This window comes from Rhincodon typus, chromosome 37, assembly GCF_021869965.1.
Source record: "Rhincodon typus isolate 14 chromosome 37, sRhiTyp1.1, whole genome shotgun sequence".
Classification (NCBI taxonomy): Eukaryota; Metazoa; Chordata; class Chondrichthyes; order Orectolobiformes; family Rhincodontidae; genus Rhincodon; species Rhincodon typus.
In genome coordinates this window covers 17174156-17191899 of record NC_063368.1, presented here as the reverse complement: position 1 = coordinate 17191899, position 17744 = coordinate 17174156, and the positions used below count along the sequence as shown (strand labels likewise).

Here is a 17744-nt window from a genome sequence, read left to right as displayed (position 1 = left end):
GGGGTTTAGAACATCCTTGGGGCCGTTAGGGAACTCCAGGATTCTAATTTGGTGACAGTGAAGTAACAGTGCTTTAGTTCCAAGTTTGGATGGGCTATGGCTTAGAGGGGAAACTTGCAGTGTTTCCCTGTACCTGCTGCCCTTGTTTTTCTAGGTGGCAAAGGTCATGGGTTTGGAAGATACTGCCTAAGGAACCTGGGAGAGTTATTGCAGTGCACTTTGTAGATGGTACGCACTGCTGTCGCTGTACCTCAGTGGTGGGGTGAGTGCATGTTGAAGATAGTGGATGGGGTGCCAATCAAGTGGAGCTACTTTGTCCTAGATGGCATCAAGCTGTTTGAGTATTGGAGCTACACTCATCCAGGCAAGTGGGGAGTGTTCCATCACGCTCCTATTCCATAATAGTCTTATGTTTATGGATAGAGAATGAAGCAAAAAGATGCTGAGCCACAGTAGGAGAATTTGTAACAGTGAGCAGAGATAGCTTGGTAAGTTTGAAAAAAAAACAGTCTTTGTGGAGAGGAAGATCATGGCTTATGTAGACTTGACAAAGATTGGTGAGCTAACCAGGAGTGGGTTGGCGTATAACCCCTAGATGGCAGGTATTAGTTAAAGAAAATTGCCTTAATGTGGTGCCTGTAATGACTGACTATAGATTGCCCAACAAGTGTGGCTGCAGTTGTAATGCAAGGAATGGCATCCGGCATTTGTTCACACAGATCCCACAAAAGTGATGGTTTTTTTTTTTGGAATGTTGGATTTAATGGCTAAATATTTGGACATAGGGTGGGTGAGTGATAATAACTCCTTAGAAAAAGTGGGGATGGGCTCTTTCAGGAGTTACTGAGAAGGCAGAGATGGGGCTTGGTTTCATGTTTCACGTGATAAAAACACAGATCTACATTGGATGTGAATGTAGAAGGTATAATTAGTGAGTGTGCAGATGACATGGAAATTGGTGTTGTCATTAGTGAGGAGGATGGTCTCGGACTACAGTCTGATATTGATCAGCTGGTGAATTGCGCAGAGCAATGGCAGATGGAATTTTAATCCCACTAAGTGTGAGGTGATGCATTTTGGGAGGCCTAATAAGGGAACAACAAAAACACAATTGCTGGAAAGCTCAGCAGGTCTGGCAGCATCTGTGAAGGAAAAAAAATCAGTTAATTTTTCTATAACGTTCAATTGAGAGATATAGACAGATCATGAATTTTTTTCCCTATGTCAGACATGTGCAAGACCAGAGAGCATACGTTGAAGGTGAGGAGTGTGTGTATAAGAGGAGATCTGAAAAGAAAGTCATCCGTGGTATGGTGGCAATATGGAACATGCTGCCCGAGAAGGTAGTGGAGACAGATAATCACAACATTTAAGTATGTAGGTGAGCACTTAAAATGCCAGGGCATTGTAGGCTATAGACCAAGTGTAGGTAACTGGGATTAGTGTAGCTTGGTATTTGGTTGGCATTGAAGGGCCTGTTTCTATGCTGTATGACTCTGACAATCTCCGATAAATGGTACTTCTGAGAGTGCAGCATTGCCTGTACTGCACTGGAACATCAACTCTGACTTCTGTGCTCTAGTCCTGGAGTGGGGACTTGAACGTACTGTATTCTGACTCTGGCAAGCTTGCAACTAACAGAGCCATAGCTGAAACATCTCGGAGTGGAGAATGTGGTGAACTGATTCCGGAGTTGACCACACAGTTAACCGCTTCCCCTACCTCACCGTTGTGGCCAAGTTAACAGCCACATCCCAGTATCTTGGGAAATCTCTTGATTCATGGGTATTCAAAGAACACTTCTTTTTTTTTTCAGTTGGATAGAATGTAGTTTTGTAACTGGATTGTGTCTGCAATTTGCAGTTCTTTCTTGTCTTCATGTGTGTCTGTGTTGCAGTCGAACCACTTTTTTCTTCTGTGGTACAAATGTTTGTTTTTTCTGGGATACCATTGTTTGAGTGTAGGCAGTTGTCTGAAACCTTGAGTGTTTTTGTTCATGTCTGTGCGTGCTGAGTGAGTGAATGTTGGAAAGCTGTTTAACTTTGGAAAGTTAAGCCCGGTTGTAGCTTTCCTTGCAGCCAAAGCAGACAGTCATTTTCAAAAAGCGTTTTAGCATTAGAAGGCAGGAGGTCGGCAATTGGGAATATTTTCACTTAACATTAGCAACCCTAAGCCAAAGAACAGTAGATAATGATTTATTGTGAATTTGTTCTTGCTATGATTGCTGTCTAATGTCTGCACAGTCAGTGACTGCAGGAACTTGATTGTATGTGCTGGCTCCTTGCTTTCTTCCTTGTTATGGGGTAATGGGCACAGTGTGATCAAGTGGCTCTTGTAAAGGAATATCTGGATTACCAACACAGTCTGCACTTGTCTACAGCCACTTGGTTTCTGACCTCTAAACAGCTGAAGTCCAGAGGTGAGAGTAACTACTCTTGGAGAGCAATCATTGTTACTCCTAGGCATCTTTGCGGGAGATCCTCAGGATAGTGTCCTAGGCCCAAACATCTTCAACTGCTTCGTCAATGATTTTGCACCCCCCCCACCCCCCTGCCAAAGTCAGAAATAGGGATGTTTTCCAATTGCACCAATGTGACTCCTCGGATTCTGGAGCAGTCAATGCAGCAAGATCCGGACAATATCTGGACTTGGACTGATAAGTGGCAAGTAGCATTCATGCCATGTCAGAAAATGACCAATGCAAAGAAGAGAGAATCTTAACCATTGCCCCCTGTTGTTCAATGGCAACAAAATCACTGAATGCTCACCCTCGATGTCCTAGAGGTTACCGTTGACCAGAAATTGAAGTGAGACCAACCAGCCAAATAAATAACTGTCGCTTTGAGAGCAGGTCAGATGCTGGGAGTTCTACAGCTAGCAACTCTTCTCCTGTCTGCTTGCTGCCTGTCTACCATCCACAAGGTATACGTGATAAGTGGAATTCAACGCTTTCTTTACGTGGATGGGTGCAACACCAACAGCACTTAAGAAACTGACGCCATCCAGGACTGAGCTTGCTTGAGTTGCGCTTAATCCACAGTCTTCAATGTTGCAGTCTCTGTGTACCACTTTCACGTTGTATTGCAGTAACTCACCAAAATTACTTTGACAACACCTTCCAAACCTTTGACATCTAGTGCTTAGTAGGACAAAGCCAGCAGATGATTGGGAGCTCCACCACTTGCAAATTTCCCTCCAGCCACATGTTATTCTGACTTGGAACTGAGTCACTCCTGCGTGGTGAGCCACAACCCTGAAACTCCCTTTCTAACAGCATGTTGGTTATCCTAGACTCAAACGAGTGCGGTGGCCAAGAAGGCAGCTCACCACCACTTCCTCCAGGAAATTAGCGATAGATAAAAGGGTTCGGTTAGCTCAGTTGGCTGGGTGGTGAAGCATCGTGATGGATTTGAATCCTGCAGTAACTGAGACCACCATGAGGGTCCTGTCTTCTCAACCTCACTCCTCACCTGAGGCATTGTGACTCTGGTTAAACTCAGTACCAGACCTTCGCTCTCAATGAGAAAGCAGCCGATGGGCAATGTTGACTTTTAGAGATGGGTAATAAATTGTTCATGGCGTAGACAGCGTTTGTTTTTGAAAGTATCTTGGCAAGATGTGGGGAAGCTAAACACGATCGGGCAAGGAGGGGATGAAATCTCAGCCTTTCCCTCCCAGCGAAGTCCTGTGAAGTTGTTCTCTTACCCTGTTATAGAAGCAGTTAACGTCCATTGACTTCAGATCATCCAGGACTTGCTGACACCTGCACATCTTTTCAGTGATATGTTTAAAGTCAACTTAGAGCTGTTATATAAAGAGCAAACTGGATACCTTTTTCTTCAATGCAGTACGTGGCACCCTGAGCTGCTTGCTCTTAGAACTACAACTTGTTTAAAATATTAATTCCATGTGAAGCATGCAATCTAAAATGTTATACATGGATTGCAGCCTCTCCCTATACTGTGGTGATGGGCCTCAGAAAGTGACCTTTCTTCCCTGTGCCCTATTGAGGCTTCAGCTCCAAACTTCAGTCTGTTCCTAAGCACGTGGTCCTCACCCTGGGAGTGTGCCAGGCTGTAACAGACAGGTCTCTACATGGGAGGGCAAAGAGCAAGCTGTGTTCGAGATGATATACAAATACAAGTTATTGTGGTGGTAATAGTAGCCCAGTCTTCCATGTATTCCCTTGAGTTTATTTGCTCTCAAAAGGTGCGTGTTGTTGTGTTGGGGTGGGTGGTGCGAAATGAGACCAGGTGTTAATCATAGCTCCATGGGTAGTGCACCCAGCTCCATGAGTCAGAAGGTGCTTCACATCCCACTTTAGAGCACAAAATTTACCAAAGATCCTGCTGTATAATTTGGGGAAGAGCAGGAATATTCTCCCCAGTGTCCCAAATATAATTATTCCTTAACCAATTTTTTTTTTTGGCTTAAAGAATAAAGACTGGTTATTATTACATTATTTTGTAGGATCATTTCCTGCCTTTTAACAGTGGCTGACTGCAAATAAAATGTTTCTTTGGTTGTAATGTACTTTAGGCTGTCTGGCAATGATGAAAGCTGGTATAGAGATGAGTAGATTTCTGATGAAGGGTCTAGGCCCAAAACGTCAGCCTTCCTGCTCCTACGATGCTGCTTGGCCTGCTGTGTTCATCCAGCTCTACACCTTGTTATCTCTATAGATGAGTAACCCTTTTTCTTTCACTCTTCCAGATTGCTAAACTGGAGGTTGTTTATCAATAGCAAAAACAAAAGGAGCTCCCAAACCTCCCGCTGTCTTTAAATTGCAGCATCTGTTTGGCTTTTTTTCCTGGCTTGCTGGAACCTGACTCCACTGTCTGACTGGATCCTGTAGGATTCCTGAACAAAAATGTTACTTACACAAGTCCAACTTGCCAAGTGTACCTCTTTTTTATAAAAATGTTGTTGACGTAGGAATGATTTAACTCGATACCACTCTGTTAATGAAACTGCCACTATCAACTTGTGCAATGATAAACCCAAAACTAACCTAGTTTGCTGTTTGGAAGAATCCTGAATTTGTACCTGTTAGGAGGCACTTTCAACACATTAAATTGAAACCTGGGTCTGGGTCAGTGTTTAGGGTAGTAGTGGAAGCTAGGGAGTTTAAATTTATGTCCCCTTAGCTACTGACTCTCCACTGGAAGCCACTTTTTATTTACTGTGGTTTCTGTATCAAACTTCAGTCTTGCATGGATGGACTGGTTCTGAATTGAAAGCCTTCATCCCAAAGCACATCTCTTCTGCATCCTGCGTAAAGCCTCGTATGCTCCAGATTCAAGGCACCCAGGAGGCCATTTCCAGGTTGGAGTCTCACCAGAGACGTTGTCCTGATTTGTACTTAAAGGATCATAGTCATAGTGTTACACAGCATAGTAACAGACCCTTCAATTCAACTTGTCCACGTCAACCAGATATCCTAAAATGATCTAGTCCCATTTGCTAGCATTTGGCCCATATTCCTCTGAACCCTTCCTGTTCACGTACTCATCCAGCTGTCTTTTTAAATGTTGTAATTGTAGCAGCCTCCACCACTTCCTCCGACAGCTCATTCCATACAAGTGTCTTGAAGTGACCTTTTTTGTAGAAGGTGTTTAAGAACAGCTGTTTTATAGCCTTGTATCTTGGTATCATTAGTATCCAGAAATGCCTCATTCTGTTCGAGTGTGCTCGATTACAGAGCTTCCATAGTCCTCTAGGGTACAGGTACTTGTTTGAGAACAGCCCCAAAGGGCTGAATGGTCTCCTTCTATTCTGTAACAATTCCACAGTTCTTGTGATTTTGTGCCCGTTTTGATTTTTGTTTTGCAATCTTTCTTCCACCGTCCCAGCTCCCCACAGGCAGCTACATGTCCAGAATGATGACAACTGACATGGTTGACAACCACCGAGAGAGCTGGGATTCTCTTATCTGTGCCATGGAGAAGTACCGTAAGCAAACCGGCAATGATGTTGTCCTCCTCACAGCTTACCGGCCCAAGCTGCAGTCAAACCTTGCCTATGCAGTCCACGGCACAGGGGCCCTCTCGGATGCCACAAAGCAGTACTTAGATGACATTGCAGTTTTCCACAAGACCTCTGCTTACACCAACAGCGTGATCCCAGTGCCCAACAGTGAGAAAGCTGCAGGGCAGGACGCACATGCCTCTGAGGATGCCTTCTCCAAGAGCTATCCGTCCATTTATGGCAAGAGTGGTTTTACGACTGGCAATCAGGGTCTGGTCAGTCCAGGACCAGTGACCACACATGGCCCGGAGGCAGCAGAAACAGAGGAGAGGACGGCTTCTGTATCAGAGAGAGAAGTGGACCGATGTAGCTTAAACGATACTTCAGGTAAAAGAGAAGGAGAAGGATTGATTGATTGATTTGATTTAATATTGTTAATGTACTGAGATAGTGAAAATATTGCTTTGCATGCTTACTAGCCAAAAGATACCTTAAGTACGTCAGCGTAATAGAACAGAATGCAGAATATAGTGCTCTTAATCTAGTAGTCTGTAATCATTGCCTTCAATTTCTATGTCAGATGGGCCTACATGGCTTTTCCAAGGTAATTATGGGTGAACAATGAATGCTGGTCCAGCAAGTGATGTTCTGTTTTTTTGCTTTAGTAAAAAACAAAAGTTCCAATAATTGGAAAGTACCAAAATCCAAAATTGGTGGTGTGAAGAAGTCAAAGTTATGGGGCTGGAGGTGGTTACATTGGAAAGAAAGAGATCAAGGCCTTGAATCTTGATCTCACTAAGAACCTCTGGACTTCTCTCTTTTTTTTTAGTTGTTTGACCAAGCTTTGGTTATCTTTCCTCAAACTTAATTGAGCCTCTGTCAAACTCTTGTTTAAGTTTCTGTCATCTGCAGTCTATAGGACTGCTGAACTCCTTTTCTGGGTTTGGGCCAAAATGGTCTATTTAAGACCATAAGATGTTGGAGCAGAAGCAGGTCATTCAGCCCATTGTCTGTTTCACTATTCAATAAGATCATGTCTGATTTGATAATTCTCAACTCCACTCTCCTGCCTTTTCCCCATTAACCCTCGATTCTATTACTGATTAAAAATCTGTCTCTCTCTCAGCCTTGAATATAGTTAATGACCCAGTCTCGCAAGCCCTTTCAGTAAAGAATTCCACAGGTTCATTAAGCTCGGAAGAAATTCCTCCTAATCGATCTTAAATGGGCAACCCCTTTTTTTTCCTGAGATTATATTTTCTGTTTCTAGACACACCACCTACAAGGGTAAACAACTTTTCTGCATTTATCCTGTCAAGTCCCCGAGAATCTTGTATGTTTCAAATAAGATCACACTCGTGCTTCTGTATTCCAACAAGCATAGACTCATTTTCCTCCTCCTCTCCTCCCAAGATAGTCCTTCCATACCTGGTATCAACCTACTGAACCTTCTCTGGACTGATCCAATGCCATTCTCCACTCCAAATCTTTTCATAGGTATTGGACCCAAAACTCTTCAGTATTCCAGCTATGGTCTGACTAGTGCCTTCTATAGTTTCAGTAAAACCTCCTTTCTTTTATACTTGAGTCCCATTTGAAATAAAGGCCAGCATTCCATTTGTCTTCCCTACTACCTGCTAAGCTTGGATGCTAGCTTTTGTGGTTTCATGAACAAAGACCCTGATTTGTCTGTTCTGTAGATTTCTGCAGTCTTTCTCCATTTAAATAATATTCGCCTTTTTTTTTTTTGGCCAAAAGTACATAACCTCACTTTTTCCCACACTTATACTCCTTCTGCCAAGTTTTTGCCCACTTGTTTAACATGTCTGTATCCCTCTGCAGATGTGGTGCCTTCTTTAGCACTTGGGGTCTTCCTATATTTGTTCTCCACAAACCTGATTTCTTTTTAAAAAAATTCATTCATTGGATAAGGGTGTCGTTGGCTAGGCCAGCATTTATTGCCCATCCCTAATTGCCCAGAGGGCAGTTCAGAATCAACTGCATTGCTGTGGGTTTGGAGTCACATCTAGGTCAGACCAGGTAAGGATGGCAGTTTCCTTCTGTAAAGGACACTAGTGAGCCTGATAGGTTTTTCCGACAATAGACAATGGATTCATGGTCATCATTTAGACTCTAATTCCAGTATTTATTGAATTCCAAATCCCATCATCTGCCACGGTGGGATTTGAGCCTGGGTCCCCAGAACATTTATCTGGGTCTCTGGATCAACAGTCCAGTGATGATACCACTTGGCCGTTGCCTCCCCAATTATTGTATATTTGTCTTCCTTTTCTGAGTCGGCAATATATTGTTAAATAATTGCAAATGGTTCTAGAAGAGACAGAACTGGAAAGATTGGACAAGTACATCTAGATATAGAAGATAAAATCATGAAAATAAGATCGAGGCCCATGGAATTTTTAAAAATTTTGTTTGAGATGTAGGCTGGGGCCAGCGTTTGTTGTTCATCCCTAATTGCCCTTCAGGGAGGTGGTGAGTTGTTTCCTTGAACCGCTGGAGTCATTGTGATGGAGATACATCTACAATGCTTTTTGATGGCTTGATACACCTGTGTGGCTTGCTGGACCATCTCAGTTGGGTGAGAGTTGCACACGTTGCAGTGGCTCTGGAGTCACATCTGCCAGACTGAGACAGGATGGCAGACTTCTGTTAGTGGGTTCTTATCACCATCAAGGTCCAGTCTTTAAATCCAGATTATGTTCGTTGAATTTAAGTTCCACCTGCTTTCCTAACTGGATTTGAATTCCTGACCACCATAACATTAGTCTGGGCCTCTGGATTGCTAAACTAGTGCCAGTGTTTTTGTTTGAATGCTAAGTTTTGGGGATAAATATTTTGCTCTAAGTTGCAGAAATGAGCCAGCTGTTGTAGAGGTGAAAACCTGAAAATCCATTCAAGAAACATTTGGAAATTGTGTGAGCTCTGTGTAGAGTCTGTCTTGATTGTCCATCTCGAATGGTATTGATTTTTTTCCCAGGTTGTCTATTTTTTGTTTTTTTTTCTTTGTTGTTTTTCATGTTAGAGCGCATGCTGGAGAAACAATTCAGTTACTTTGAAGAGTGAGTGAGGGGCCATTTGGCCCATGTCTGCAGCAGCACTTCCAAAGCACAATCCTGTGCTCCCGCTTCCCTGTTCTTTCGTCGCATCCTTTTTCTATTTTGGTCTTTGGATTAACAGTCTTTACTCTTATTTTTGTTTTACTTTTTTAAAACTGTAGCGCTAGATACTGTAGAGTGGATAGGTCCAGAATCTCCCTGCATTAAATCTGTTGGCGCTGAGACTGAATGCAGTTTGCCATTCAGAAAATAAACCCCTAAGCAGGGAAATAGTGTTGCACTGCTTGAATGTGCCCCCACAAACTTCAGAGCTCCACTAATAGCACTGTAACTGGATCCACTGAGCCAGTATGTCCACTTCATAATTAATCTTGGTGAATAAACTGTCTGAATCCCTATGCAAAGTGAATTAGGTATCCCTGGTACCCGATATGATGCAAGTTGCATTTTCCTGGATCATCTTTCACAAGTCGGAGCAGAGCTCCTAATCTGGGAAAGGCTACCTCAGCTTGGGTTCCGTTACTCTGCCACAACTGGTTCAGATTTACACTTTGTCTAGATAAACATGACCTCCCCCAACTCCCTGTTGGATTAAGTCCAAGAATCTAGCTTCCATGCTAAGAATATCTTCTCGGTTGCCTCTTGCTTAATCTTATCCCTTTCTGTGTTTGCTGCATGTGGTATACAATGCGTGTTTGCCAAATGTTGTTTTCCACCTCACTTCTCCCCTGTGCATGGGGGTGAGGCCTTGGAGAATGGAAGAGCTGTGAAAGGGGAGGCATCTCGGTTAGAGCAGGAGTGCAGGGTGTTCTATTCCCTCAGCGCCATAGTGGCCGTTGCTGACCTGGAGCTCATGACCACACTTGGGGAAACTCCCTCCTCCTCCCCAGATGGATGCTTGGCACGTGGCTAAAGGAATTGAGTTTTGAAATGAGAATCAGTGCAAACTATATGCAATTGCTGTTGGCTGGAATGGATGCTGAATTAGCTCTTATGTCCCGGTATCAATTCCAGTGTAGATTAAAAACAATAACTTACATTATACAGTCTCCCTCCACAGCCTCATGATGTTTTAAAGTGTTAGCAGCCAACCGACTGCATGTTAAAATGCAGTCATTGTAATCTAAGAAACACTGCAGGTCAGTTTGAACACTGTAACATCTTAACAATCAGCAAAGACCAGAATTTTGTTTTTTTGTGAAATTGGTTGAGGGATAAGTACTAGGCACAATACCAGGGAAGAGAACAACATCACAGCACTCCCACAGTTCTACCCTGCAGTGTCAGCCGAGAGATTGTGCTCCAGAGAGGGCTTCCCAAGCCAGGGCTGAGTGCAGTGATTGGAACCAGGTGGGTCTAGAATTCCCTCAGGTCAGGAGACTGACTTGGAGCTTTCTGGCCCCAGCCAGTATACTGTGCACCAGTAAATAAAGGGTGACTTGGTGATGGGGTACTGGCCTCTGTACATTTATTTCACTGAGATAGTTGTTGGTTTACTGAACAAACTCCATTCCTCCAACTTTGTCAAAGCATTAACTGCTTCAGTTTGGGAACCCTAACGTAATGTTGAAGGGGTTTCTGAATATGTGACTAAGGAAATAAGTGAGCTGTTAGTATTTATAAGGGATGAAAGTTTACTGGATAGGGCAAGAAACCCAGCCAGACTTGCACAACTGGAAAAAAGTTATTAGCCTTTAGTTCTACATGAATAAGCTTCCAGTCTTGACTCACTTAATGGGGGCACTTTAGTTCCCCAGCTTATCTGCTAGGCTGTTATCTGTGTTTATACTTTTCAAAAAAAATCCAACCGAGCTGATTTCAACAGCAGATGAGTGTAGATTTATTTACACTAAAAGCAGTTGGCTTGCCTGCTGGGTAATCTGATTGTGAAATCTGTCGTGTCCCTTTTTTTATCAACCCTTCCTGCTACTTTTTTTTGAGTTCTTGATTTAATCTTTTCCCATGTGCTTCTCTCCTCACTCGCACCAACCTCCTGTGTTCCCAATTCTGCTGCCTGTATCCTAATTTTCACAAGTTCCACTGTCCCAACATCTAAGTTTCGTTCTGGCAATCTCTGTATCTCCTGACTGTCACTTCCTCTAGCCCTACTCCAATTCTGACCTTTTTTGTGCCTCACTGATTTTCACTACCTCTATAGAACCTAAAGTTCACTTTCAAAAGCCAGAAGCAACGTCATAAAATTATAAAACCCCTGCTGTGTGGAAGCAGGCCATTCAGTCCATCGAGTCTGAAGAGCTTCCCACCCCGCTATCCTATCCGTGTGACCCTGCATTCTCCATGGCTAATCCATCTAGACTGCTCATCTTTGGACTGTGGGAGTAAACCTGAGCACCTGGAGGAAACCCGTGTAGTCATGGAAGAACCTGCAAACTCCACACAGATAGTGAGAGTCAAGGCAGAGGTAGATTCTTGGTCAGCAAAGGGGTCAAAGGTTATTGGGGGTAGCTGGATTTCTATGCATTCCCAATCAGCTGTGATTTTTATTGAATGATGAAACAAGCTTATGGGCTGATTGGCCTACTCCTTTATTTGCTTGGGACTAGAATTCATTCCCTAAATTGCTCCACCTCCTCCTTAAAACATTAACCAAGCTTTTTGTCATTGTCATCTGAGTGGCTCAGTGTCAAATTTTATTTGAAGCTTCTGATCAGGGTCTATAGACTCTTGTTCTTTTGTACTTTTCATGGTTTTTTTCAAAAAAAAAGCCATGGCTCAAACCCCTAAGCCCCAAATGATGGTGTATGTCCCACTTCCAACTGTAAAATTGTTGGAGCAAAATTAGGCCATTCGGCCCATTTTTGAGTCTGTTTCATATAATCGAGGCTGATCTGTTACTCAACCCCATTCTCCTGCCTCTTCCCCAGTCTCTTAACTGACCAAGAACCTATCTATCTGTCTTAAGGATGCTCAATAGCTTGGCCTCCCCAACCCTCTGCAACAATAAGTTCCACAGATTCACCACCTCCTGACTGAAGAAATTTCTCCTCAATTCTAACAGGTCATCCCTTCACTTTTGAGGCTATGTCCTCAGGTCCTAGTCTCTCCTACAAGTGGAAACATCTTCTCCATGTCCACTCTATCCAGGCCTCAGTATTCTGTAAGTTTCAATCATATCCCCCCTCCCCTCAGTCCCCTCTAATACCAGCATTAGATATGGGGCCCAAAGCTGTTCACAATATTCTGAATACAGTCTGACCAGAGCCGCGTACAGCCTCAGCAGTACATCTCTGCTTTTGTATTCTAGCCGTCTTGGAATGAATGCTAGCATTGCATTTGCCTTCCGAACTGCTAATTGGCCTGGCAAGTTAACCTTCAGAGAATCCTGAACTAGGACTTCTAAGTCTTTGTGCTTCAGATTTCCAAAGCCTTTCCCTCATTAGAAATAGTCTGCGCCTCTGTTCTTCCTACCAAATTGCATAAGCTTGTGCTTTCCCACATTGTATCCCATCTGTCACTTCTTTGTCCACTCTTCTAGCCTATCTAAGTCTGTCTACAGCCTCCCTCAGCATTACCTTTCCCTCCAGCTATCTTTGTGTCATCTGCAAACTTAGCAACAATACCCTCGGTTTTTTTCATCCAGATTGTTAATGTGTAATGTGAATAATTTAGGTCTCAACATTGATCCTTGCAGAACTCTGCTAGTCACTGGCTGCCATCTTGAAAAAGACCCCTTTATCCCTGCTCTCTGCCTTCTACCAGTCAGCCAATATTCTGTCCATGCCAGGAACCTTGCCCCTAACACCATGGATTTTTATCTTGTTTAGCGGCCTTCTAGGAATGTAAATAGATCATGTCCACTGGCTATCCTTTGTCTAACTTGTTCCTTTGTAGAATTCTAACAGATATGTCAGGCATGACCACCCTTTGACGAGTGTGCTGACTCAGTTCTATTTTTAACCATGCACTTCACAATCTCATCTTTGCTAATATTTGAGAGTCCATTATAAATGACCCAGGTCAGGCTAACCGGACTATTGTTTCTATCTTCTGCCTACCTGCCTTTTAATTGGGATGTAATATTAGCCATTTTCCAGTCCTTTGGGACCCTCCCTGACTCCAGTAATTCCTGAAAGATCACCACCAATGCCTCCACAATCTCCTTGGATATCTCTTATAGATTCCAAAATGCAGCATCTGCTATCATGGACTTGTGGTAGATGCTGATCCTCCTCTTTGAGGAGTAGCCAATAAATTAATAAGAGTTTAACATTTTAATGCTTTGCATTTCATTTCTGCCCTTTAGACAAACATTGTTGTTTTGAATTTTGTGGTTTAACTGATTTGAGTCATAACCTTTTTTTTGGTGATATTGGTCTTCTGTAGTTAAATTTTCATTTTCCAAGAACTATGTGATCTCTTTTTTTTTATTCTTGCTGGGCAAAGCTATGACATCATATGTTTTACCTCTGTCAATTGTGCACATATTCTATAGGTTTATTAATGTCTTGGCTGTAGAGCAGGTATGCAACCTAGGATCAGCCTATCATGTCAATAGGCATCTACTTTAATCTGCTTTCCACCACTTGGCTGCTAGCCTTAACTCCACTTAACTCCCAGTTTGGTGTTGAGTACAAATGTTGAAGTACAGCAAAATGATGTTTACAATAGATTTGAGATTTGTTTCTTTCCATCTGCTTCCAGCAATGTTCACAATGGATGAGGAATCAACCAGTCAGGACTGTGAGCCCTTCTTTGAATCTGACCTTGATGGAGAAAGCACAGATGGTAAGTAGACAGAGTCTGGACTGCTGTCCTGTAGAACCTAGTAGATGGTGGAAGGAAGTTGGAGTTTATGCTAAGTAACAATTCACAAAGTGTTTCTTGTAGTGGATGTATGTGAGCTGCTTGTTACCCATTCACATTGAGAGAAGAGGTGGAAGGGGAAAAGAAGCAAGACTTGTTTTATATGGTGCCTTTCACAACTAAATTGCTGTAAAACTTTTTGGGACATTGACTATATTTGAAAAGTACTTCACACTTTTTTAGGATGTAGGAATTGAGTTGAAGAAGAATCTGAATTTACTTCCCTGGAGAATATCGACCATTTTGCCAGGCTTTAATTGTTGAGTTGTATCTTATAGGGTGGATGGATAGTTGAGTTGCTTTCACTTTCTTTCAAGTCGGATTAAAAATAAGGGGGAGTTGCAGAATGAGGGATCGCAATGTATTGTGCCCACATCCAACATTTTAAGTGGATAATGTCCATATCCACGTCCATTGTTAGGATGACACAACTCTCAGCGCCAGGGACCCAGGTTTGATTCCAGTCTTGGGCAACTGTCTGTGTGGAGTTTGCATGTCTGTGTGGGTTTCCTCCTGGAGTGCAAAGATGTGCCGGTTAGGTGGATTGGCCATGCTAAGTTGCCCATAGTGTTCAGGGATGTGCAGGCCAGGTGGATTAGCCATGGTAAATGCAGGGTTAGAGGGATAGGGTAGCGGGGTGGGTTTGGGTGGGATGTGCTGTAGAGAGTCTGTGTGGACTTGATGGGCCAAATGGCCTGCTTCCACACTAGGGAATTTGATTCTATGACTAACTACTGGTGGTGTTACCCAGGCATGTTGCGTATCGTTTGGGTTATAGCTTGGGGCTATGTAGAAGCTGGATTAGTGACTGCATGCAAGCAGGGGTTAGTGCACTTACAAAATGATGCTTTGAGTCCTAGCTTTGCAGTGGTTCAATATGAATTAAATGTGGCTGATCAGTTTGTTTTTGTTTTGTGCCTGTGCCTTACAGATGGCAGTCTGAGTGAGGAACTTCCTGTTCGTTCGCAAACGTTGCCACAAGCAAGGCATCACCAGTATGCCAAATCCCTGCCTGTGTCTGTTCCCATATGGGGATTCAAAGATCTGAAGCCAAAGAAGCTTGCTGATGGGGACAATGAAGAAAGGGTAAGGTGCATTCTCTCCAGAATTGACATTATTCCTTGGGGGTACAATAGTGTAATGATTATTTTGTTCGACTAGTAACCCAGAGACTTTTATAATTCAAATCCACAATGGAATTTCCATTCCACAAATGGAATGTGTGGGTTCTTTGTTTCAAAGACGTTTTGGTTTAGTGCAAGTGACTAAGTTTCAGACTTGTGAAAATATCCTTCCAGGAAAGAAACTGTCTTTGTCCAGTCTAATTCTGTGACTCCAGTTCCACACCAATGTGGTTGACCCTTGACTTGCCTCCTGAAGTGGTCCAATGAAGCCCCTCCATTGTATCCAGTTAGAGTTGAGAAGTGAATATTGGTTTAGCCAGTGACACCCTCATGAGGTGATGGGAAATTTTTCTGCACCCCATTTCCCTTTGAATGGTGAATTTAAATGGAAATGGTTGAATGTTGGCTGTAGTTCAGCGGTAATTTTCCCAACCCAGTGATAACTTTTACTAAAAGTCTGTAATCCCTGCAACCACACTCCAGTGTAATCGAACCCAGCCTGTGGGTGAGATTGAAGCTGTAGTGATAACCTTGCAGATATTTTTGTGGCGCTTTTTTTTTTTGATGAAATGGAGCCACTGCGCCACACCTGAACACACCTACACCCAGACATTATCTCTCTAACCCTCTATCAATTATTGGTTTAGCAGTACAGAATTAACAGACTGCTTGTATTCAGACCCATTCCTTTTGGTGCAAATATTCTTGACTGCTGCTCTGTAACATTGCCTAAATTGCACAAGTAAAGAGAGCTGAAAACAAAATGCTGGAGATCAGGCAGCATCTGTGGAGAAAAAGCAAGTTAATGTTTTGAGACTAGATAACTCAACCATTGAACTAAAGCCTAATTCCAGGAACCCTCTCCTACTGGTCAGTGGTGTCATTCTCCTCTACTTGCCTTTCCACAGTGACCTTCTGTATTTTGAAAATTATTTCACCCAGAGTTCTAGTTGGGAGACTCTGTACTTCTGTCTGAGGGAGAGCTTCTGATTTTCTTTGCAACTCTGTTCCAGCTTGACATCTACCTCAAACCTAACAATGGCCTGTGTAATTCTGTGTTTTTTCCAAAAGGATAGGTTACAGCAGGAATAATTGGATGGGCCTGAAGTTGCAGAGTGAGTTCACGCTAGAGGGTTCCAAGCTCAACCCTCCCCCTGTTCTGTTGCCTTTCCTCAACTGGTCTAACAGTAGAGACACTAATAAACCTCCAATGTCTGACTTGAAGGGGGTAGGTGGGAGAATTAAACAACACCTTTTATTTTTGATTATCCAGTGGACCTGCCGAGAATTGTAGAGAGCAGAAAAGATTTGACTTGGTTTCAGTGTTAAAGTGTGGTGAGCTATCACCTCTGGACTTTGGCATGTGGCCAACCTGTGCAGTGTACTAGAGCAGTTCTGATGTCAGTCAGCAGAATTGCATCTTAACAGGAATTAATCCTTCAAGAAAGATGATGATAGGTATATTCCTCCCCCACCAGGAAATCCAACTCTGGACTTTTGCATATCCCTGATTTCCATCTCTTCACCTCTAGAGACTCTGTATTCAGCTGCCTTGGGCTAAGTTCTGGAATTGCCCTTCCCTGCCCCTGCCCATTTCTCCCTCTTTAAGGCCATTTGTCATGTTTTGTTTTCTACACTGCTGTGAAGCATCTTGGGACTTTTTAAAATACCAAAATAACCACTGTACAAGTGTACATTGTTCATAAATTGTTTTGTCTCTTGTTTGCTTTCTCAAGTCTTCCCATTTGAGCGCTCCAATGAGGAGAGCGGACATGAGCTGGCCTGTACTACAGCAGAGAACAAAATGCTGGAAATTCATAAAGACATGGGGGCAAAATTTCTGCAAGATGCTCTGAGGGTCAGGAGAGAGAGCAGAGTTAACTTTTCATGTCAGGGTCTCCGAGGGTTCAATTAAAAACCGAAAGAACTGCGGATGCTGTAAATCGGGAACAAAAACAAAGTTGCTGGAAAAGCTCAGCAGGTCTGGCAGCATCTGTGAAGTATTAAAACAGTTAACATTTCGGATCCAGTGATCCTTCTTCAATTGCTGGCTCTCCTTAAGTGCCCTGACTCTGCTGCTTACTGATTTGCAGTTGTCTCTTGGCTCAGCTTGCTGTGTCGCTCTGACTTTTTTTTTTGTCTGCAGTTGCCTTCCCCAGATTTGGACAAGATTGCTGCTAGCATGAGGGCCTTGGCCATGAGTGTGACAGACGGCACTGAAATGTTTGGTGACTTGCCTCGTCCCCGACTCAACACCGGTGACTTTCAGAAGCCCTATCGGAAGTACTAAAGCACTTTTCGCCGCTGCGACTTATTCTACCCTTCCCTCCCCTTCCTTTCTCCCTCTGTTCTGCACCCTACCATGTCAAGCACAACACTACAGGAACCCTTCCTGCAAGAAAAGTCGTTTACTGGCCCAGGGCCATCCCATGGGCCAGCTGCTTCATGTAGCATTAAGGTTACGTATAACAAAAGACTGGCTCAGAAGTTGATTCAGTAACTTTTCAAAAATGAAGAAAGCGAGAAACTTTATAGTATATTTTTCTGGCAAAACATTGTGTGTAGCAGAGTGCCCAAGAATCCACTTTTAATGTTCCAATTTGTCCTTGTGTCGTTCTCCTCCTTCCAGCATGCTTTGGTTTTTTTTAAAACAAGCTAACTGAGCCCTTTCATTATATTCAGACAACAACATGGTTCACAACGGAAGCCCCAACAGCATGGCATTTTTAATCTGTGTGTCTCTCTCTCTCTC

General features: G+C 43.1%; 1 protein-coding gene across 6 annotated transcripts in view; it reads left to right on the top strand.

Annotated features, from left to right (window-relative positions):
* akt1s1 (AKT1 substrate 1 (proline-rich)) overlaps positions 1-17744 on the top strand; it is a 35773-nt gene that overhangs the window by 2968 nt on the left and 15061 nt on the right. For 4 of the 6 annotated variants that reach the window (XM_020523078.2, XM_048617698.1, XM_048617700.1 and 1 more), the window contains 4 exons: positions 5853-6354; positions 13707-13790; positions 14800-14954; positions 17139-17738. In XM_020523078.2, coding sequence (XP_020378667.2) covers positions 5853-6354; positions 13707-13790; positions 14800-14954; positions 17139-17282 — 885 coding nt within the window. In that variant the 3' untranslated portion in view covers positions 17283-17738. Of the gene's footprint in view, positions 1-2314; positions 2420-5852; positions 6355-13706; positions 13791-14799; positions 14955-17138; positions 17739-17744 lie in introns of those variants that run through there. The other 2 variants (XM_048617702.1, XM_048617703.1) reach the window with 2 other exon arrangements.